The sequence below is a fragment of the Pseudopipra pipra genome, chromosome 12, assembly GCF_036250125.1.
Source record: "Pseudopipra pipra isolate bDixPip1 chromosome 12, bDixPip1.hap1, whole genome shotgun sequence".
In the NCBI taxonomy this organism is placed as follows: Eukaryota; Metazoa; Chordata; class Aves; order Passeriformes; family Pipridae; genus Pseudopipra; species Pseudopipra pipra.
Genome location: NC_087560.1, coordinates 7,029,902 through 7,052,160, shown reverse-complemented (window position 1 = coordinate 7,052,160; position 22,259 = coordinate 7,029,902). Strand labels below are relative to the sequence as shown.

Here is a 22,259-nt window from a genome sequence, read left to right as displayed (position 1 = left end):
TAAGGATAAATCAAGCATGCACTGTTCTAAAAGGTGAAGTTTACATTAAATCACTCAGATTTAGACTCGTATGACAAATGCAAGTAGTTCAAACACAACTCAAGTTTGTTAGTGGGGGGAAAAAAAGGCACAGAATATGGTTTGATAAGAGTATCAGAAATTGTTCAGCAGCCAACTCACCAGACAAGTCTTTTAACTGCAAGCATCATCACTGATTTGCAGATTTGAAATGCCAGCATATGATAAATATCTTGTAGAGAATTATTATTATAATTTTAATTAAGATAACCAAAGCAAGATTTACATCAAGTTGTTTTCAATGTAGAGGTTACGTATCTTAAAAAATACTTCCTTTACATGGGACATTAAAGAGTGCACAATGCATTCAGATTTAGCACACATGTGCTTAAGTGTACAGCAAGCCAGAAATCCAACCATAAACCTCCTGACTTGAACCTCATTGAAGAATTTCTCCAGACTGTAGTTTCATAACTGCAGCAGAAGGGCAAGGCCCTGCTGCCCTTTCACATCTACGCCGCTTCTATTCTTCCCTTGCATTGGCACTAAAACTGATTCAGCTGAAAAATGTTCTCTCTCTTCTGGTCAAGTTAATTTTTGGTGAAAGAAAAACATGTAACCAAGAAGTCAAGCCAGGATCATTTCCCTCCACTGAAAGCTCACACTTAGGGCATGGTTTGACAGTACAGCGCCAGCAGTGTAAGCAGATGTCTGCTGCTTTTTTTTACCTTCTTCCTCTCCACCCTGTTCAAGTCCCAGCTCTTCTTCCCCACCAGGCTGGGTCTGCACAATAAACAGCAGAAGTCTCACATCTGGTGGAAAACAATAATTTCTTGTCTTTGAATTGGCTCCTCATGCCAGGAGGAGAGGTGGGAAAGCATGGCCAGGGCAGGAGCACCAGACAGCAGTAACTCAGTACAGTGGCTCTGCCACACTGCACAACTGAACCTTTGGATCTTTTAAAAGTATAAATAAACTGCAGCCTGAGGCTTTTGGGCAACAGTATTTTGAAGTTATTATCTAAACACCTGATTTTATTTACTTTTAATTACCATAGGCATTTCTGAAACAACCATCTGACAGCTGTCTTTACTAGACACTGTCTCCCCCAGACATATAAAATTCATAATGTTTTTATTTTAAACCCCAAATAAATGCTGGAGGCTGAGTGCTGCCATGTTAATGAAGCCTCGTGTTCTTCTCAATTTATAGTAAGGATGCAAACTAAATCACTCAGATGCTGATAGCTCATAAATGCCTTCCCACAACTCCCCCATGTGTCCAGAATAAAACAGAATTTCTCTCGTTCTCACTGGGAAATACATAGTTCAGTATCCAGCAGCACCAGACACTAAGACACAACTCAGAAGTCTTAGCAACACAGAAGAGTGTGTGGTACCAGTGAAAACAAGCTATTTATCATAAATTTGCAATGATGGGGTTTTTTTAGCTCTCAGTAGTTCCCTTTTGTGTTTTCTATTTCCCTTTCCCTTTTTTTAATGACCCTCGGGTAGAAGGAGAGGTTTTATTAGTTATTTCCGTTCTTTTAAGAACATAATTATATATGGATAATTAAGTAATGGTTAATATACCTGCATGCATCTCCATCACATGCAACAAAGCATGCTACTGAAAGTTGCCAATAATGTTGTCCAAATTAAGTACCACTTTATATACATCAAAATTATTAAAAGATCCCTTAAGCCAAGCAATTCCAAGGGTATTGGAGAAAACACTGATATTCAACTTTTACAAAACAATTCTTAAAATTCAAGGTACATATATCTTATCTCGAGTAGACACCATATACTAGAAGCTAAATTCTACCTTTCCCCTATTACTAACAAAACCAAAGCAAAGTAAATAGTGTGGCTTTTCCTTCTTATGCTGTTCAACTGCATTCAAACGGACCTACTGGACCACTGGTTTTATGAAGGTGATTTTTATGCAGTGGAAGCAAAGAAAAAGACTTCTAAGAGAGCCCTAAAAGTGATCTAATGCCAAAACAGGGTCAATCATGTTTCTGGGCCCATTAGGCCAAGTTTCTGACAACTTCTCTGTTTTAACCATACACACATAACATTCAAAAAGCTACAAAGCAGCCTAAGACAGACATTGCAGTACATTTCATTTGTGATTGCTTTTGATTACATTCCCTTCACATAATTTTAAGAACAATATAAACTACAACAGAAAAAATTGTTTTCAAACAAAACCAAGAGATTTCACTAACCTTTCTCCCCAAATAAACTATCCAAGTTATGCTGCACCTTATTTTAATTGTTGATTTTGTGATTCATACCTAACTGTGAGCTGAAGTTACAGCTGGTTCTGTTAATCTGTACCTTTATATCTAAAGACTATTACAATAAAGTATGCACTGTGCCTGCATGGTATACAGGCACAAAGCCTTGTGTAATTCTGAAAGAGTTCAAACTCAGGTATCCCATAAAAATATTCCAATCTTAGACTCGACACACTAAAAAGCAATTTTTTAAAAAGTGCAGACTAATGAAATTTTCAAAATTAGTCCTATTTAATACCTACATGGCTTAAAATTAGACAACTTTACAGACAAGTATAACTTAGCTTCAAGATGCACCACACCCAAACAAAACAGGTAAATTGTTGGGGTTTTTTCAATTCTTTCCAGTTTGTACTGCTCTCACAGTAATTTTGTAACGAATCATGAACTTGCCCTTTCTAAACAGATATTAATGCCTGCCTAGAAGAAAGGCATGCAAATGAAGAACTTTATTTTCCAGCAAGTAAAAACATTTACAGTATTAAGAAACTCTAGAAATGTGAGCACAGATAAAATAGACCATTCTAATCTTAAAAAGCCATTTTAATTTAATATAGAATTATGTTAAATCTTTCATAATTATGTTTAGACTTTTACCAAAAAAAGTTCCCTAGGATATTTTGGAGATGTGTATTGGCTATTATGTCTAGATTTCTAGCCAGCATTATTATCTTTCTTTAAAGATTTACCTGCATTACTAACACCAGAAGGCATGTACTTTTGTTACCTGCTAGTGAGGTGTCCTAACGCCCAGAAATGTCGAAGGTGACCATTCTTCCCTCAGAGAAAAAAATTAACAGGAATTTCTGAAGTAAAATACCCCCCATGAACTTTCTTCTGTATATCCAGAAGACTGTACTTTACATGTTTACTACGATTTTAAGGCATAACTGCCTGCCTAGAATTGAACAGTAGAAACAACCCTCACAACTGGTTAATGAATCAGTTCAAATCAATTCTGTGCCAGCACCGTTTAGTTCAGAAAACAAAGAGGCCTTGAAAGTATGCCAATAATTAAGACTGAAATATTTCAATAGTTTACAAGAATTTATGAAGGAAAACTCAGCCTTTTGTGTAACCATCCCTAATACAAATAACGGGATGGCTTCTGACCATGTACATCACCTCACTTTTTATGCCACAGCTTAGCCACAAGCACAACTTACTGGAGTTTTCTTATACTTTAATGCTACTTTTTGAGAACTTGTAAAAGACCAGGATGCAGGGTTAGTTTCTTTGTTAAGTGTACTCTCGATGTGCACAGATGCAGAGCCCAGATAAACCGGAGAGGTGCCAAACGAAACAGAGGAAGTCGATCTTTACCAGCTGTTCCACCCATACTTCTCTAGAAACACCCTCGCAAGTCCACCCTTTCCAATGTCTGTTCTTTGTACAAAACCGAAACTATTTCCCTGCCATGACTTGACCAATTAAACATTACCAGGCGCGGTGGAGAAACCACCCTCCCGGCTCCCGAAAGCTGGAAAACAACTCACAACGGGATAACGGGATAACGAGACAGTTACACGTCCCCCACAGACACAGCCGTGCTTCCCTCCGGCCTGGGAGAGGGGGGACGCTCGCCGAAGGCATGACCACACTTAAGGAAATAAAAGACGAGCCGGGGTTTTTCCCCAAGCCGAACTTTCCTCCCGCCCGAGCTTCCTGGTGTCGGGGACAGGGAAGCAGCCGCCGGGAAGGGACCGGGTAGCGGCCACCGGGACTGTGCGGAGAGTCCCGGGGGAGGGAAGCACAGCCGGACAGGGAAAGCACCGCCGAGGGCCGTAGGGAGAAGGGCCCGGGGGAGAGAGGAGAAGAGAGGAGAGAGGAAAGGGAGTGGTGCCCCGGTGCCCGGCGGGGAAGGTCCCGGGGCAGGGCCGGGGGCGCCGGGCGGGCCCCGCGGCGCGGCCCGGGCGGGATGAGCGGCGGGCGGAGCGGGGACAGCCCGGCCCAGCCGCGGCCCTGCCGCCGGGACGCCCCGGACAGCGGGGCCCGCCGCCCCCGGCCCCGGAGAGCGGGGCGAGGAAGGGAGCGAAGGAATAAAGGAGGGAGGGAGGAAGGGAGACGGCCCCGAGCCAGGGCCCCGCGAGGCCGGGCGGCTCCTCACCTCCGGCGCCCGCCGCGCAGGAGCACAGCAGGATTATCGTCCCCGCCAGATCCATCTCCGCCGGCCGCAGGCCCCGCCGCCGCCGCCGCCGCCTACCCACGGCACATCCGCCCCAGCCGGCGCCGGGATGGGGAGGGGCGAGGCGGGCACCTCCCTCCGCTTTGTCCCCCGCCGCTCCGGAGGACTGTTCCCGCCCACGGGTCGGCCGCGGATCGGCCGGGCTGTGCTGGGCTGTGCTGGGCCGGGTCGGGCTGCGCTGGGCGACTCTCTCCCGGCGGCGCTGTCCCCGCTCGTTCCGCTCCGCTCCCCGCGCTCCCGCCCCGCTCCCTCCGCCCGCGCGCGCGCCCGACGCGGCCGGCGGGGCGGGGCCGCGGGACACGCCCAGAGCGCGCGGCTCGCCCCGCCCCCGGCGCGCAGGGAGGGGCCGGGGCCCGGAAAGGGGCGGAGCCACGGGACACGCCCATCCCGCCCCGAAAGGACACGCCTCCCGGAGGGGCGGGGCCTCCGCGGCCGCTTCCGCCGCGCCCCGGGCCGGGGAATTTGGGTCCTTTTAAAGTGTAAACACATCGCACGGGCCGGTCTCCTTTATCCCCCTGACCACGTACACGTGGGTTTCCTTGCAGAAACCAATTTGATTTTAGCGGTTTATTTTGGTTTCCTTTATCCCCTTACCACATACACGTTTTTCCTTGTAGAAACTAATTTAGTGTTTTATTCTGGTTTCCTTAACCTGCTTACCAGATACACGTTTTTTTATCGCAGAAACTAATTTACTTACTTTTAGAGATTTATTTTAGCTCCCTGACTTCTCCCGATGTGATGTCAGGTGTTGTAGTGTCCCCACTGAACAGGGACTTGTCATTTTGAGACTGTCCTGAACAGCGTTCATTAACTCAGCTGTGCAGGAGAACCCTCCCATGGAAATGCAGATGTGACCCATCCGGACAAAATGTTTCATCTCTTTGTCCACGTGATAATTCTTACATCAACTGTGCCATCTCAAAATTTTATTTTTTACATTAGGGTTTGTGACAAGTTTCTTAGTTTACTGTCAGCCCCTTCTGTTTGTGCTTTTCCACACCTATTGCCACGTCAGAATAAAAAAACCTTCCCCCCTAACACTGTTAGAGTGAGAAAAGCTGTTACATAAATGTACATAGAAAATAAAATTACAGTGAACGTACTTCAGGTAAGGCTGCAGAAGTGTTTACAAAGCCCAAATTAGAGAATAAAAAAAAGGGGGATAAATTCTTATCGTCCCAAGGCTGTATTTAGAATTTGTGATTAAAAGCTGAAGGTTTCTACACAGGGAGAGGAGAGGTTCATCAGCGTAAAGTCTGAGTAATACATCCACATTAGTTCTTCAGTCACAGAATCATAAAATGTCAAGGGGTTGGAATGGACCTTAAAGACCATCCAGTCCCAAGCCCCTGCCATGGGAAGGGACACCTCCCACCAGACCAGGCTGCTCAAGGCCTTATCCCACCTGGCTGTGAGCACTGCCAGGGATGGGGCAGCCACAACTTCTCTGGGCAACCTGTGCCAGGGCCTCCCCACCCTCACAGGAAAAAAACCTCTTCCTAATACGTAACCTAATCTTCCCCCCTTTCAATCCGTCTGTTCAATCTCCCAACTTACCTATCACACTCACCACAACCGTATTTTTTATGGCACAGCGGGAAGCCCCGAACGCCCCCGGCAGGGCCGCACTCACCTGCTCCCTGCCCTGCCCTCCGCGTTCCCCGCGCGGGCCCCGCCGTGACCCGCGGCCGCTCCCCCCGTCCCTCCCTCACGTCCCGGCGGGGCGGGGCCGGCGCTGCCGCTGTGATGGCGTCGCGGGCGCTGCGCGCGGAGGCGCAGCCGCTGCGGTGCCGATAGAGAGCGGAGCGGCCGGGCCGGGCATGGAGAGCCTGGCGCAGCCCCCGCCGCCCCCGGGCTCGCTGCAGACGGGCGGCGGGGGCGCTGCCGGCCGGCTCCGCCTGGGAGAGGCGGCGGCGGGCGGCGAGGGCGGCTGCGGGGAGGCCGAGGAGGGCGGCGGGCGGCGCAGCCCTTCCCCTCCGCCGGCCCCCGCTCCCGCCGCGGCCGCTCACACCGCGTCCCCCGCCCGGGCCGCGGAGGACGGCGCGGGGCTGGCGGTGCCCGAGAGCCCCGGGACGGCGCCCGGCTCTGAGAGCGGTCCCACGGGAGCCGGCTCCGGGAGCAGCGGCGCTCCCAGCCCGCCGGGGGAGGAGTCCCGCAGCCTGGACTCGCTGGAGTCCTTCTCCAACCTGCACTCCTGCTGCCCGAGCAGCTCCGAGCTCAACAGCGACGCCGACGAGGCGGTGGTGGCCGGGGCCTCCTCGGGGGGCCCGGCGGCGGAGCCCGAAGGGGACAGGCCGGCGGCGGGCTCGCAGCTCCTGTCCGCCTCCAAGGAGCGCTTCCCGGGGCAGTCGGTCTATCACATCAAGTGGGTGCGCTGGAAGGAGGAGAACACGCCCGTCATCACCCAGAACGAGAACGGCCCCTGCCCGTTGCTGGCCATCATGAACGTGCTGCTCCTGGCCTGGAAGGTACCGGCGGGCGGGGGCCGTGGCGGGGCCGGGTGGGAGCGCTCGGGGCAGCGGAGCCAGCGCGGCGGGAGCGCAGCCGGGACACTTGGTGTTGTTTGGGACAACGACGTCGTCGAGAAGGCTGGAGAGGGACTTCTGGCAAGGGCGTGTGGCGATAGGACGACGGGGAATGGCTTCAAACCGAAGTAGGGCAGCGTTAGAATAAATGTTAAGAAGAAATTGTTTACTGCAAGGGGGGGGAGGCCCTGGCACACGTTGCCCAGAGAAGCTGTGGCTGCCCCATCCCTGGAAGTGTTCAAGGCCGTGTTGGACGGGGCTCTGAGTAACCTGGTCTGGTGGGAGGTGTCCCTGTCCATGATTACAGGTGTTGGAACTAGGTGATCTTTAGGGTCTCTTTCAACCCAAACCATCCCATGATTCTTTCAAGAACACACAGCTTTATTTTGGCTGTTAAGTACGTCTCACATGTAGAACTTGACAAATAAATACTAGCTTGCAGTCTATTGCTTTTACTATTTAGATGCTGCTGTCATGTATAGACTTACTTTGTTGCTGTCTTAAAACAGAAAAAAAAATTCAGATGATGCTTCCTAAACTGAGCAGTATATGGTTTGCAGATATGTGCAGGTTCCTAGTAAGTACACGTTACTATTTAGAGCTCTGAAAACATAGGTGATATTTTTAGAAAATAGGTTAGTTTCATATAATGAAGTTTATGCAGAGTTGTACGAAATGCAGAATTGCACCAAAGACAGATTTGTACAAGTAACTGCCTGAATAAAAGGGATACATTTGTACAGCTATGCAGCATAGATTGTATTTAAATTAATGACTAAATCAGGTAGTGATCAAGTACAGCTTTGAGACTTGGAAGTTTTTGTGGTCAGTAGCCATTGTGGATGTGGACTTCCTGTAGTCTTAAGGTAATTTTTTTTTATCTTTTACGTAATTAAAATGTAAGATATAGTGTAGTTATTAACATGTAGATGTGAAAAGGATATCTGTTGGAGAAGAGCTATGAGGTTGTGTGCCCTGCAAAACCAGGATGAGGGGCAGTTTTCAGGAAATGCTGGCAGTTCAGCCTCAGAAGGTTGGGGGCTGATGGAGTCATAGAATAGGAAAGCTTCATGGGAATAGCTTTTATATTGTAGTAGCCAGGGGAAGAAATTTGGTATTGGAGGAGTAGAAGGTTGTTCACCTGTATAACAAGTGTCTTAGGAAAAGGTCAAACCGGAAATAACGTTACAAGAAGAAATGTGTTTAGAGGCAGGTGACTTTCCAAAAGATTAATGCTCTTGATTGAGTTAGTTTCTGCACATTTTCCTGAGCAGAATAGCTCATACAGCAGGAGGAAAACTGGGGGTACAGTGACTTAATATTTAAGCATCAGTGAAGGCACTTCAGGGAAGTTGTGTGTGACTTTCTGTAGGTTCTGCCATCCTCAGGAGGGTGTGAAGGTTGTCATGACTTCAGTATTGAACACTCACTTTCTGTGCTCCCTCTTTAATTCCTAGGGGTGACTGGAGGGCCTTGAAGAACTTACCATTTCTTACCATTTTGTGTGGTGGCAGGATTTTCCTTTTTATTCTTTGATTTAATTAAAGCATGTAAATGGGACAGCACTGGTCCTGTTGCTTGAATTTAAGTTTTTGGAGGTTTTGTTCCTTAGCATTCTCCCTTTGCCTCCTTGAATGCTCCTTCTGCTGCCCTCCATCCAGTATTTTAACTCACATCCTGCTTTGATCAAATACTACCTTAGTGAGAATTAAGGCAATATCCAGTTTTATAAATAAGTGAAAAACAAAATGCCTCTTGGGAGTGCCCTACTGCTTCTTATTGCTAGGATTACAGGAAGGGTTTTCTATAGTTCTGTCTGTTTGTGTAAAACCTCAGCAGAATTTACATGAGTTGCAGACAGGCAGCTAAACTGGTGAAACCGTCATCACATGACTTATTATTTATAGGCTTGAGGGGTTTCCTGGTAGTTGGTCATGTATTGTCCTTGCTTATAATCGATTTTTCCTAGTCAGTGCCTCTTGAAATTAGCCTTTTTTGCCCCATTTATAGTCAAGAACCCTGTTGACAGGGTGTCAGGCTTATTGGCAGCTCATCTGTAGTCACTGACAGTAGCTCACTACATACAAAGGCTGAGGATGGACATCCACCTTCTTCTTGCTCCTCTTGAACCAAGATGAACACTATAATTTGGGAACAAGGAAGCAGACCAAAAGATGGAAGTAGGCAAAAGCAGAGTGAGAATATGATAGGATATGTTAAGTGAAAAGAAGCTACGTGTAAGGGGAGAAAATGCAATAAGGAAGAGGTGAGGAGGGGAAATGGAATCACAACAGGGAGTAACAAGTTAAACAGTTATGCTTTGGGCTCTCTTCCCTATATCAGCCATCATCTTTCCTTCTCAGAACTCTGTCCTGACAAGGTTGAGAGTTCTGGTCATCCTTTGGGTAGGTGTGGTCTCAGATAATATCAGTGCAATACTGGTTTGGCAGTGGGGTTTTTGGAAATTCTGAAATAGCAGCACCCACTGGGACTGTTCAAATTCCTTTTTGATAACACCAGGTTTGGAACTAAACTTGTGATAAAACTGCTACCTTTCTTTTATCCACTTCTTTCAAAGGGTACATAAAACTTGGAGGTGGCAGATTGCAGAAGCTATACTTTTAAATATTAAAATTGTGAAATTGCTTTTCTTTTTGAAGTGTTTTTGTAGCCTGCCTGTGTAAGTGTAACTTGTCGTTCAGCCTGTAGGAGATAGAAGGACATTTCTGTAACACTTCCATAGCAGAACTCCTCTGCTCTAAGTAAGAAGAAAACAAAAGCAGTATGATACCAACTTAGCAGAGTAGGTGTTGTGCAAAACAGTGTGGTAACCTTTTAGACTGGTGTGATGGAAATGAAAGCAGAAGTAGAGTATTGAAACAAACATTTTAAAATGTATATACAAGCATGAGTTGTCTCCTCTGATGCAGAGTAGCGTAGCACACTGGTTTTTAGCTGATTTAAATCTGGAGACTGCTCAGTTTTTGCTCAGGCCTGTGGTGTGCTATGTAGTTGAGCCTAGCAATGAAAAACCTGCTTTTTAAAGTGCTTTTTGTGATCTTTTTTAGGTGTAGTTCATGCAACACTTTCTGGTAACTCCTGGCACTGCTTTAAGCTGTAAGTTTGTGTGGGGGTAGCCCTTCTCAGGATGTACTCCATGGCAATCATCAGATGCTAAAAGCTTAATAAGGGTGCTGTGTGATCCTGCTCTGTGCTTCTTAGGTAGAATGTGACATCACGTAGCTGAGGAACTCTGTGAAACTTAACACGTTGCACAGGAATTACATATCTGAAATGTCTAGGGAAGAGAGAAACAAATAATTTTGAAACATAAAATAAGCCAAAGGGAAAATGCAATGCAATTCAAATATAAATAATATTAATACTGTTTTGAGAAGTGAGTGCATATGGACTATCTTGTCCTTATGTAGGAGAATAACGCCAGTAGCATATTTGATAGTGTGTTTGAAAGTTTTTTTCTATCACAGTCCTCTCAACAAACGGGAGGAGCTGTGTTCCCTACGTGCCAAGTTCTACTACAATTTTGGTAACTTTTGGAACTGTATGAATTACCTCTTTAGGCGATTGTAACAATTATGTAAGTAAATGTTATATAACCACTCGCGCTTAAGCGTATCCAAACCCAGGTGCAGTAAAAAATTCTGGTTGGAAATTTATAGTTTCAGGTTCTCATAAAAATGTCCTCTTTTCAGAGGAGCTGAGTACAGCGTGCTCCTGCTGATATCCACTTCATGTGTCGGAGCCTGCAGTGGTGGTGCCTGCTCTGAGGTCTGGCACTGGCCCTTCACACGTGATCTGCTCGCTCTGGTTCCTGGGCCGGAGCTCCGGATGGCCTCCGTTTGCACAGATTGCTCGCATGGGCTGGCCCAGGCTCCGGAGGAGCTGCCGGTGAGCTGCTGATGGATGCTCAGAAGGGGCCTTGGCAGCCTCCTCCCGGCATCTGTGGGATGAGCTGAGCCCACAAATCAGTAGGACTGGAGCTGTGCCTTCTCCAGAACAGGAAACCTGCTCTGAGGGGCTGGAGGAAACCTGGCGGAGTGGAGCGTTCAGGATGTCAGCGGCAGCACACACTGTCAGGCTGTCCTGTGACGAGTTTATGAAGCTGTTCCTGCAAGGCAGGGGGTGCATATTTGCAGAGAGTATTAATTGTTTTTCTGCCAAGGCTGCTTGAAACCACCCTTACCTCTCCTGGAACACTGAATTCAGAGGAGTTGCATGTTTTAGATAAACACGTTTTGAGACTATAATATGTCTCATATAAGGCTTATTATATAAGCTGTTAGAAGTTTGCTTGGTCCCTTTCTACATCCGTAGTATTTTTGGAAGTGTTATCTTCTGTGCAGGACTATATCACTTAATTTTTTTTTAAGCCCTTTTGAAATTTGGGAGAATATAGGGGAAAATCAGTATTACATAGATTTTGGGTTTGTAGTCTAGTTCCTAGAAACTGTACAAGTTGTATTAGACAATCTGTTCCAAATGAAAATTTGTTTACCAGTCTTGTCTTTTGATTAAAAAGGTGTCTCAGCTGTATGTCACATGGTAGGTGGGTGAGGAGGATTAAGATTCCCACTCCTGAGTGTAGGAAGTGAAGAGTAACTAGAGTTAGGAAGAGACATCAGGGCAAAAGACCAGGAAACTGCAGTAGAGGGGTACAGGAAATGGGTGGGAATTGAGGAAATGCATTTTTCCTACAATGTGAAATTAATGTAAAGTCTAGCAACTAAGCATTGAAACCTATTGAGAAAATGTGCCCCTCAAAATAATAGATTATGGACAACAGCAGCTTTCACTACTGTTGCTTACATTGGTTTTTTTCTGTTGTCTGGAGAATTATTGTGGTTCTCTATGATTTTTCACTCTCTCATGAGTTTTAAGGTGTTTTTCTTTCCCATTTCCTCTTCACTGTATGCTTCCTGTAGTCTAAGTGCTCCCAGTGAAGCTCTGAACAGTTGGGAAATGTCGTGTTCTCTCTATATCCTTAAGTCAGCTCTGTTCAGAAGTACTTACAACTGTGTGGAAACCCCATTAACCCACTTTAAAGGTGTGATCAAGGTCCCATGACACATGCCAGCCCTGAAATTATGCCATGAAATAAGCAATTAACTTTGTTTAGCATTTAATCAAGCAGTTAATTTTGAGACTGGCTTGTTAAAATATCCAACTTTGAGAGAGATCCTGCAGATACGAGTGAAACCACTTCGCTTTGGTTCTGCAGGAAAAAAGTAAATTCTGAGCATTACAGTTGGGAGGCAGAATTCCAATCGTTAGCCAGTTTTCCTTCCTGCTCATTTTCCTTCCTGTTATCCTGGCACATCTGTGCTGTTTGTGGTCCCAGCACCACTGCAGGCACGGCTGGTGTGGGTGATGCTGTTCTGTGCTATGACAGTGCTGTGCCTTAGGAGCTGAACTGAGCCAGACCCAGCTCAGGGCTGTGCCCAGCTTAGTGTTTGCTAAGAATGCTGCCAATCCAAACAGGAAGTTTAAGAAGCAGCTTTTTAAACCTACAGTCCTGTTGTTTACGTGGCTCAATAGATTATATTTATGTGAATACTCAGTGTGAATATTATGAACAGGATCAAAGATCATGAAAATCTTTTGCCTGTTGAGTATTAGTTTTGGGAAGAGGTTAAGAAGTTTTGTAAATTACAATCAGTTGTCACTCATTTAATACATGTTTTTTAAAAAAACACATCCCTATGTATGCATGACTGATTTTTCTGCTTGTTAAATTCATATAATTTTAAAATTGGGGGTTTTTTATAAGTAGAACTAATTAAGCCTTCTTATGAATTTATGCTTCACTGTTTTTCTGCTTTACAATTACTTTCTTTCCCTTCCTCTCCCATATCCCAATACTATCAGCTTCTTTCTGTGCTCACCATGTATGGGTTGATCAATGTGTGGCTTATGCTGTGTGGCCTGTTCTGCCCCAAGTATGGGCATATTTCTTAGCCAGAGTATGAGTAACTAGGCCATATTAACTTGGGTCTCTTTCTTCTTCCAAATTTAATGAAACTTCATCTGTTTAACACATTTGCCTTTTGTCAAATATGATTAAAATTGGTAAGACAGATTTAGCCCAATCAGACCTCATTTTCCCTCTCAAGTTATTAAAATAGCTTAGTTTTCAGACTGAAAACCCTCTTCATCACAATGTGGACAGTGCAGTGTGTTGCTGTACTGTATTTCTGAGTTTGGGATGCTGCATCAAAGGCTTTATGTGTATTGCTCTTCCATCTCATGGTTCTCTACTTCCTCTCCACAACCAGCAAAGTAGTTGGAGCCTATTAAATCTTAAACATGAGTTAACAGTCTCACCTCATGTCTTTCTATTTCAAGATGTCATGTATTTCTATGTGTCAAGGAGAGTGGTGATTGGTGTTGAGGAACTTGATAAAAAATTCCCAATAAAATAAATACTAGACTTTCTAGACTTTCAGTGGTAAGGTGTTGGAGAGTGATAGGATGAGAAGGTTAAAAACTGAAGAGAGAAATTAAAAATTAACCCCCCCAAAAAACCAACCCCAAACCCTAGAAAAATAAAATTCATGTTTGTGCAGATAAAAATTGAGCACACTGCGGTTAAAGACAATATCCTTCCTTCAGGTTGCCAGAAATATGTCTTTGTATGTGTTGGTGCTTTGGCTGTTACTGCAGTGAGATCTGTAAATGGAAGTGTGCAACCAAAACATGTACCCAGGGTGATGGATGGAGGAGTTTTAAGAAGCTTTTAGCTTTAGCTCTGCTGCCAAGGTGTTTGGTTTTAGGTGATGATGGTGGGAATAGGTGAGGCAAGGGAGGAATGGAAGCTTCACCACCGAGTTCATGTGTCTGCTGTGCTCTGTGTGGAGTTAAACCAAACCATTGAAATGTGAGTGCAGGATGAGGGGCTGGGAGGTCGTTTCCTTGTACCTGAACGAGTCTTTGGGTTCTGCAGCTCAGCAGCTCCTGCCACCAGATCCTTTACAAACTTTGTATGCAGGAAGCTTTTGAGTTAGTACTCAGTTAAGAATTATAATGCAGGAGAGAGTCAAAGACTTTCCTGAGGAAAGTGAAATTTCCTTAGCTACGTGTGGCCACACTTCCCAGTCTGTTAATTCTGGGTGCTTGCAGTTAAACCACTGCAGTGAGTGGTGTGAGCTCCTGGGAAGTGGAGGGGGAGGCTGGAGAAATGTTTTGGTGGGAGCACAGAGCACTGTGCAGAGAGCTGTAGGTGAGACAAAGTGCTGTGTGCATGTGGTTTTTCTGAAAACCAAAGTGCCTTTTTTTAATCTGTTCTCGTAGCTGTTATTTAGTAGAGGTCTTGGGAATGTTCTCAGTCCCAGTACACTGATGGCCTTATAAATTGGTGAGGCAAATGTAATCACAGCTCTTCCATCTAGAAATGCCATGTTGATGCTTTCTAAATTGCAGTGTTTTGGCACTTTAAAGAAAATATACTTTTACTTTCACAGATTAAGCTGCCACCAATGATGGAAATCATAACGGCTGAACAGCTGATGGAATACTTAGGTTAGTAATTACAATAAATTGTATTCACTTGTATATTATACTTTATAGCGAGTAAAAATGTAGAATTGGTTTATTTACTGTTTTATTCAGCTTTACTTGAACTCCTGATCCAAGAAAACTACTTACAATATTCAGGTATTCCAGAAGTTTTCTGTCCTGCTTTCCTAAGTGGTTACTCTAGTGATGCAGTTGCTATGGGTTAGTACACCAACACATTGGTAGATTTAAACTTACTTATGTCTCTTATATTGTTGTTTTGTTATAGTTGACAGAATGTAGTAAGTCAACTGTGTCTTTAATTGTCTGCAGTCACTCCAATCCTTGGAAATGTGACCCAATTAAAATAACAGGGAAAATTAATGTAGTCAATGATTGGGGTCTCATTTACAGGCACTACTCTGTTATCACGGTCAGTGTTCAGCAAAATTGCAGCTTTTTCTATCTGACAGGGCTGTAACTTCAGTACTCCCCATGACCCAGCTGTTAAAGTGCAGCTGTGATAGTACTTAAGCTGTAGGTGCCTCAGTTCTTTCCCTTTGTAGCCTAACAAATATAAAATGTTTGAACTTAATAGACTAGGTTTGATTTTTTTTTTTAAGTGTGAGAAGAAACCTTACTATATTTTCTTTTTTTCCTTTTGTTTGTGAAGAATGTAGCTTGTTCTTTACAGAAGCAAATCACTGAAAATTCTGGTGGGAAAAAAAGTTAACTACATAATTAAAAAAAAAATCCTAAGAAATCTTTTGGCCTGTGTCTAAACATTTCTTGTAATTGTGTTGATAGAATAACACTGTCTGAAGTCACTGCATAATTCCAGTGTGTATTCTTTCTTGAAGGCATATATTAGCTTCTGGAATTATCTTATTAAATTGAATAACAAAATTATGTGCTCAAATTACTTAGATTCCTATTCAGTCAACAGGATTAGCAGTTGCCTCACGGTTCTTCTTCAGCTGAAAAAAAACCAACAAACCAAACAAAACAGACTTCAACCACTTTTAACTTAAAAGATTATAAATTAGGAAACCTATAATGATATTTTTCTTTGAGTAGAAACATTTTTTTAGTAGTGGAGCAACAGAATAAATACAAAAAACACTGTAATAAAATCTGGAAGATGTGGTAAATCTTGAACCCCAGTGTGTTGATTCACATTTGTGTTGTAGACAAAGATGGAATGCAGGTGTTGTGGTTCAGCCCCAGGCAGCAGCCAGGCCTCAGCAGCCACTCACCCACTCCCCCACCAGTAGGAGAGAACTGGGAGAGAACTGGAAGCCAGACAATTTGTGGGTTGAGATGAATTTTAATAGGGAAAGCAAAGCAAAAGCAGGGATTAATTCACTGCTTCCCATGGGCAGGTGTTCAGCCTCTCCAGGAGAGCAGGGCCCCCTCACGCGTGACGGTGACTTGGGAAAACACCATCACCCCAAATGTCCTCCCCCTGCCTCCTTCTTCCCCCCTTTATGTACTGAGTGTGATACCATGTGGGCTGGAATATCCCTTTGCTCAGTTGGGGTCACCTGTCCCAGCTGTCTCCTCCCAACCTCCCATGAATCCCTAATTTCCTCGCCAGTGTGGCAGGAGAAAAAGCAGCAAAGCCCTTGGCTCTGTGTAAGCCCTGCTCAGCAATAACAAAACCATCTCTATTATCATCCCTGTGTTGAGCACAAATCCAAAACAGCCCCATTCCAGCCACTGGGAAGACAGTTCATTTTACACCAGGCAAAACCAGCACAACAAGTTTTGTAGAATTATTGGTGTCTGAAACATATGCCAAAACATTCCTAGTATCACTCAGCAGAAGTGGTTGCCTTTTTAAATTGTATTATGGAATTACATATTTTACCATGAACAGTTTGACCTTTCTGTGTTTTTAAGTTAAGGTACAGAGGGAGGTAAATTTCGGAACAATTAAGGGATTATGAAATGCTGCTTTAGTAACAATGTTTCCCATTAGAATTAATTTCTTAATATGGTTTTAATATGGTTTTTATACTCATATTTTACTCCATAATTATGATTCAGGTTATGAAACAATGCTATCTCATTACATTGGTAGAAAATTTCAGTGATGGTATTTGTTATCAGTCAGCTTCGTTCAGAAGTGTTCATAGAACTGCTGAAGCTTTGAGTATGGAATAAATTTAATTTTCTATATTTTTCTTTAGGAGACTATATTCTTGACGCAAAACCTAAAGAGATATCTGAAATTCAGAGACTTAACTATGAACAGGTAAGGAGCTGCTCCTAAAATACACTTGCTTATGTCTGAGGAAACTCACCTAGGATTTATCACCTTGTTAAAAAACAGAAGCATATAAACCATTGTTTGTAGTGTCTTGTTTTATATATATTTTATTTATATATAGTTCTATTAGTGCTCAGTATGTGTTAACAGAAGAAATGATATTTTTTTGGCCTGTTATGAATATAAGAATTTGGAGTTTATTGAGGAACTGTAACACAAAAGTACAAATAAAAGTATATAACAGGGTGGTTGCTTTTTTTAGTCTTCTCTTACAAGTCTTCAGTGTGATCTGCTCTGTGGTGCCTGCTAGAGTTTCTCTGAGGGTGTAAACTGAGCAAGAGAAAGGTCTTGTTCTTAATAGTGATGGACAAAAAGAGATTAATTCCACGTTATGAAAGGCAATATTATTTGAACTGACCACTGTTTATCATCAGGGAAGTCTTTCTATGCTAAAGATAATGCTGTTAGTTTAAAAAAATATTGATGCAGTGCATACTATCTTGGAGCAAGTTTTTGAAGCTCTGTCTCTAGTCATGGCTGGTTTTTTGGTTACTCATGGAAAAGTGATTTGAGTTTTTTATAGGTGGTAGGTTTCAAGCTAGTTCTGTTTATTATTCAGTCTTTTTTTTTCTTGCTCTTATTCAGTGTTGAAAAACCAAATGGAGTAACTTGGGATTGATTTGTGTCAAATTATAGGAATCACTTTTGTAATAACAAAATTGGCTGTTTTTTTGCACACAGTTCTGGGCTGTAGGAGGTTTATAGCTATAACCAACGTACAGGAGGGTGATGAAAACTATATGCCTGGTGAAAGTACAACCTCTGTAGCTTTCTTATGCTCAAAGATATGGGTTTACTACATATATGTCACATACCTTAAATATTTCATTGTAATTTTAAAGAAGCCTTCTGTTCTGGGAATCTTCTAAGTTGTTTTGAAGGTGCAGAAATAGCTCAAGTAGAAATGATACTGTTGAAAATGTAGGGAGAAACTTCTGTGGTTTTCTGGTCAGTTTGATGTAATCCTGCTTCATTTGCAAAGTAAACATTACAACATAAATGCAACTATTGTCTGTAGATGTATGATCTGAATTTGTGATGACTAGTGCTGACTTACTATAGACTTCCTATTCTTTTAGCAGAGTAAGAGTGTAAACAAATTTCTTTCAAAATACCTCTGATAGTTGGTTTTTTTTCATGCTTGATATCTGGTCCCTACTAATGACATGCACTTGTTCAGGTGGTTTGCTTTGCTATTATAATGATAAAAACTTTCTTAAAGAAAGTCTGAGCTAGTCTTGAGAATTACTTATAAATCTTGCTAAATTCTAAATCTTGTGACAGCAAAATTGTCAGTAGGATGAAGCAACATGTATTGAAGTAGAGGGAGCTTTTACCTTCCTGGTAACAGAACATTGACAGAACAATGCAGTTAAAGGGTTGCAAGCATTAAAACTCTCTCATTCATTGTAACCATGCTCAAGTGCAGGTACTGGATCAGAAGACAACAGAGGCAAGTGTCTCTAACCCTCTTAATGGTTATTAGAGACCAGTTAACTTGGTCTGTGAATCTTTTGTGTCTCCATCTCCTGTCCATACTGTATTTCTGGGTTTTGTTGTGGCTTTTGCTCTCTCATCGTTGCAAGCCTGAATTCCTCTTAAGCAACAGAATGTTGCAAAACCCAACAAAACCCCAAACAAACAACAAACAAAAAGTGCCTCAGTTTCCCTGCATTTTCTGCACATACTTTCTAATCATACTCTTTGTGGAATCTTCTCACTTGGTGGAAAATTCTTTTTCCTGCACGTCAGGAAATTTTCTTGTCTGTTGGTTCGAGAGAACTGTCTCACAAAGCACTTTTTCTTTGGCTCATCTTTGCTTTGTGTGATTGGCTCTTCATAACTTGATAATTCTCCTTAGGATTCCATTGGGATCAATGCTCTAAGTGCTACTTTCATGACTTGTTTCCACAGTAGAATCTACAGACCATTTAAAGGTCTGCCCAAAATAAGATAGCAAACTCTTCTTATGAAACAGAAAAAAATCAGAGTCTTAATTATTTGTCACTTTTAAGTACTGAACCCTGAAATTAGAATTGGCAGGTAGATCTGTGTAGATCTTTGTTTTGTTCATTTCTTATGTAGTGGCAAGTACTTCAGCTTGACTTATAAGGCAGGACTTAAAGGGGAGAAGAAACCTCAAGAAAAATCCCTTGGAGCTTCCCTTATAATTCAGTTTTCTTGCCAGCATCTGGCTTGTGCCTATGGGAAATAGAGCTAAAAGCAATAGGAGCTGCCTAAAAGCAACTTATGGGTGTAGAAGAAGAAACAGTCAGATTCAGTTGATTGGGGGGAGAATTCTTATTTTTCAGATATCTTCTGGCACAATGAGAATGAATTATGTAAATAAGCATTGAAACAACTGTTTAGGTGATTTCCCCTTCTGTACAATTTTTTTGAAGCGTTGAATTGACTAGGAGTGATTAGGAGTTGCAAGAGTAACCATCAAGTGTCCAAAGCTCTGTTTGGTCATCTGTTTTTTCTCTTTCTGCTGTCAGAACATGAGTGATGCCATGGCAATTCTCCACAAGCTGCAGACGGGTCTGGATGTCAATGTGAAGTTTACAGGTGTTCGAGTGTTCGAATACACACCTGAATGCATCGTGTTTGACCTTCTTGATATCCCCTTGTACCACGGGTGGTTAGTGGATCCTCAGGTAAACTCCTTTTTTTTATTAATAACTCAGAGTATAAGTTATTGGGAATGTTATTTGTGGGAGAGGAACGTTTTAGATTTTTAACGAGTCAATGATGATTATGGTAATGGATTTTTTAAATCTAGTGAGAAAAACTGAGGAGGGAATACAGACTGTGTGTGGTTTTTAGTGCAGGAACTTTGCAGAGCCCAGGTCTGTTGTCAAACTACTTGAAAAGCGTTCTATGACTGTAAATGAGAATTGTTTTTCTGAGGGAGATAAGTCACGAGACACAGCATCCCAGTCGTAGTTTTTGGAGGCTTATTAGAGAACACTTGGGAGGAATGCAAGGTTACTTTCCTCCTTTCTTTAATTCTGATTTATTAGGCACTGCTTTTGAGAAATGAGGACTGTAGAATTGATTGGAGAGAACTGCATGTTTAACAAACATATAATTTATTTTTAATTATATTATTTAATAAACAGGACTGTGGTAGGGGAATACTGGTGAGTTTGGCTGGAATAATCTGCCTCAGATTTTTTTTCATGCTTTGTTGGTGAGAGTCGCTGTTCTCTTACCCCTTGGAGTCCCCCTTGGCCCCACTGATCCAAATGATGCCCTGTTCTCTCCTCCATCTGCTTTAGCAACAGCTTTTGATCCTAAGGGTTAACTGAAAGATTTAACATGGGATCTGAAACAGCAAAATATGTAACACTCTGGGCTAAAACTTTTTGGTCTAGTAAATACTAGACCAAAGGGGGATAACATCCTCTCTTTGAACTCTTATTTTCTTACGAGTAATTGCCATAGGCTTGCAGTTGTGCTCTGTCCTTCACAGAGGTAAGTTCTCTGTTCTGTGTGCTGTTCCTTCCTGCTCCAGGTTGCTGACATAGTAAAAGCAGTTGGTAACTGCAGTTACAATCAGCTGGTGGAGAAGATAATTTCTTGTAAACAGTCAGACAACAGTGAACTGGTTAGTGAAGGTGGGTAACATTTTTTATGCTTTATTAAAGTAACCTAACAAATCCAAGTTACATATTTTTCATGTGGATCTTGTTATGTAGAGATACAAGTGTGAAGAGCTGCATTCTGCCTGCTGAGCTTCTTTCCCTGGGCTGGCAGACAGCACTGTGCTTGTCCTCTAAACTTCTCTGATGCAATTTCTGAAACAGGAATCAGCTGCATTCCCTTGATCTATTCAGTGTACTTTTTCAAAAGTGTAAGAGAACTTGCCTTTATGAAAAGGTGGTATGGGCAGCATTCAGGTTGCAGCTCAGCTCTGCATTATCTCCTATAGTTAGAATATGAATTATATAGTATGTGACAACAGGGAAAATAATCAGTAGTATTAGAAGTGGATACAGCACTTCTGAACATGAGAGGGTTCTCTACAATGCTGTGGTTTTAGAACTTCCAATTGTTTTCTCCTCCCTGAACGTGTTCCCTTAGATTTGTGGCAATATGGAGGCATCTTAGTGGGGGGGGAGATAGGAAAAATACTACTGTTGTAACCAGCTTTTTTATTAGCAAGTGTGGAACAGACACATAACACTGTGTATTGCTTTTGTAGGGTTTGTTGCTGAGCAATTCCTAAATAACACAGCTACACAATTGACATACCATGGACTGTGTGAGTTGACTTCAGCTGTCCAGGAGGGAGAGCTTTGTGTGTTCTTCAGGAACAACCATTTTAGCACCATGACCAAATACAAGGTATATTCAACATTCTTGTCTTTACTGTTGTGTTTTGTGTTCTTGCTTCCAAGCAAATCTTGATTTTTCCCCTGTCCTGAGGTAGAGATAAATTCCAGTTTGTTACATGTAAATATGGCTTATGGTGAATGTAAGGTCTGTGGCAAATGTTACTTATGAATTATTGATTACAGTGTTTTAGATATCAGGATCCATTATTGCTTTAAATCTTCTTGTAGCTCTTCCCTTTATGTTCAGTTTGCTGCCTGTGTTAACTCTTTGTGCTTGTGTAATGACATACACTTCTTACATGGCTTAAATTTACTTACAGTTTGTGATTGGCAATGATAAGGTTAATTTACTGAATTTCTTGTTTCTGAGGATCTAAAACTTTGCTTTACATTTGGGCCAGTAGATGAATAGCTCCATCATGGTGTTCAAAATACCAGATGTTTGGAGAAGTTGAGATGAGCTACAATATCTGTTCCTTTGTTAGGGAAGAGATTATTTTTTAATCTGAATCTGGAGAAGTAAAATGGTGGGAATTGTGAAAGGAGTATTCATAGAATCATAGAATCATAGAATCGATTGGGTTGGAAAAGACCTCCGAGATCATCGAGTCCAACCCTTGGTCCAAATCCAGTCCATTTACTAGATCATGGCACTCAGTGCCACGTCCAATCTGCGTTTAAAAATCTCCAGGGATGGTGAATCCACCACCATTCCCGGATACAAAAAGCAGGTGTCAGCTTGGTTAGTGCTTCAGGAACTCCTTCTTCCATGGAATGGATGCCACTGCCTTTGCAAGTTTACAGTTATCTACTGAGCATCTTTGTTCTAAAACAACTTTGCCTTTACTAAGATCATAGGATATGAATTTTTACCTTTGTATAGAATTCTTGAGATTATATTTTGATTATGTTATTAAATAAGAATTTAATTTCATGTATGCTTGTATTTGTAAAAAAGAGAAGTGTGTGATGTGCAAAAAGGTAAAGGGCCCACTGGTTTTGCCATCTGTTATGTGTAATGTCATGTATCTCATGTGAA

The 22,259-nt window shown here is 42.7% G+C and overlaps 2 protein-coding genes across 3 annotated transcripts in view; one reads left to right on the top strand and one right to left on the bottom strand.

Annotated features, from left to right (window-relative positions):
- Positions 1-4,740, bottom strand: part of ADAM10 (ADAM metallopeptidase domain 10) — a 44,681-nt gene extending 39,941 nt beyond the window's left edge. Inside the window, exon 1 of the mRNA XM_064668219.1 lies at positions 4,431-4,740. Within this exon, the coding sequence (XP_064524289.1) occupies positions 4,431-4,485 (55 nt within the window). The 5' untranslated portion in view covers positions 4,486-4,740. The remainder of the gene's footprint in view (positions 1-4,430) is intronic.
- A 1,521-nt stretch (positions 4,741-6,261) lies between these two features.
- The window catches only part of MINDY2 (MINDY lysine 48 deubiquitinase 2), a 30,638-nt gene continuing 14,640 nt past the window's right edge, over positions 6,262-22,259 (top strand). The window contains exons 1-6 of one of the 2 annotated variants that reach the window (XM_064668234.1): positions 6,262-6,979; positions 14,515-14,572; positions 16,741-16,805; positions 19,379-19,537; positions 20,398-20,500; positions 21,088-21,230. In XM_064668234.1, the coding sequence (XP_064524304.1) occupies positions 6,332-6,979; positions 14,515-14,572; positions 16,741-16,805; positions 19,379-19,537; positions 20,398-20,500; positions 21,088-21,230 (1,176 nt within the window). In that variant the 5' untranslated portion in view covers positions 6,262-6,331. The remainder of the gene's footprint in view (positions 6,980-14,514; positions 14,573-16,740; positions 16,806-19,378; positions 19,538-20,397; positions 20,501-21,087; positions 21,231-22,259) is intronic. The other variant, XM_064668233.1, reaches the window with a different exon arrangement.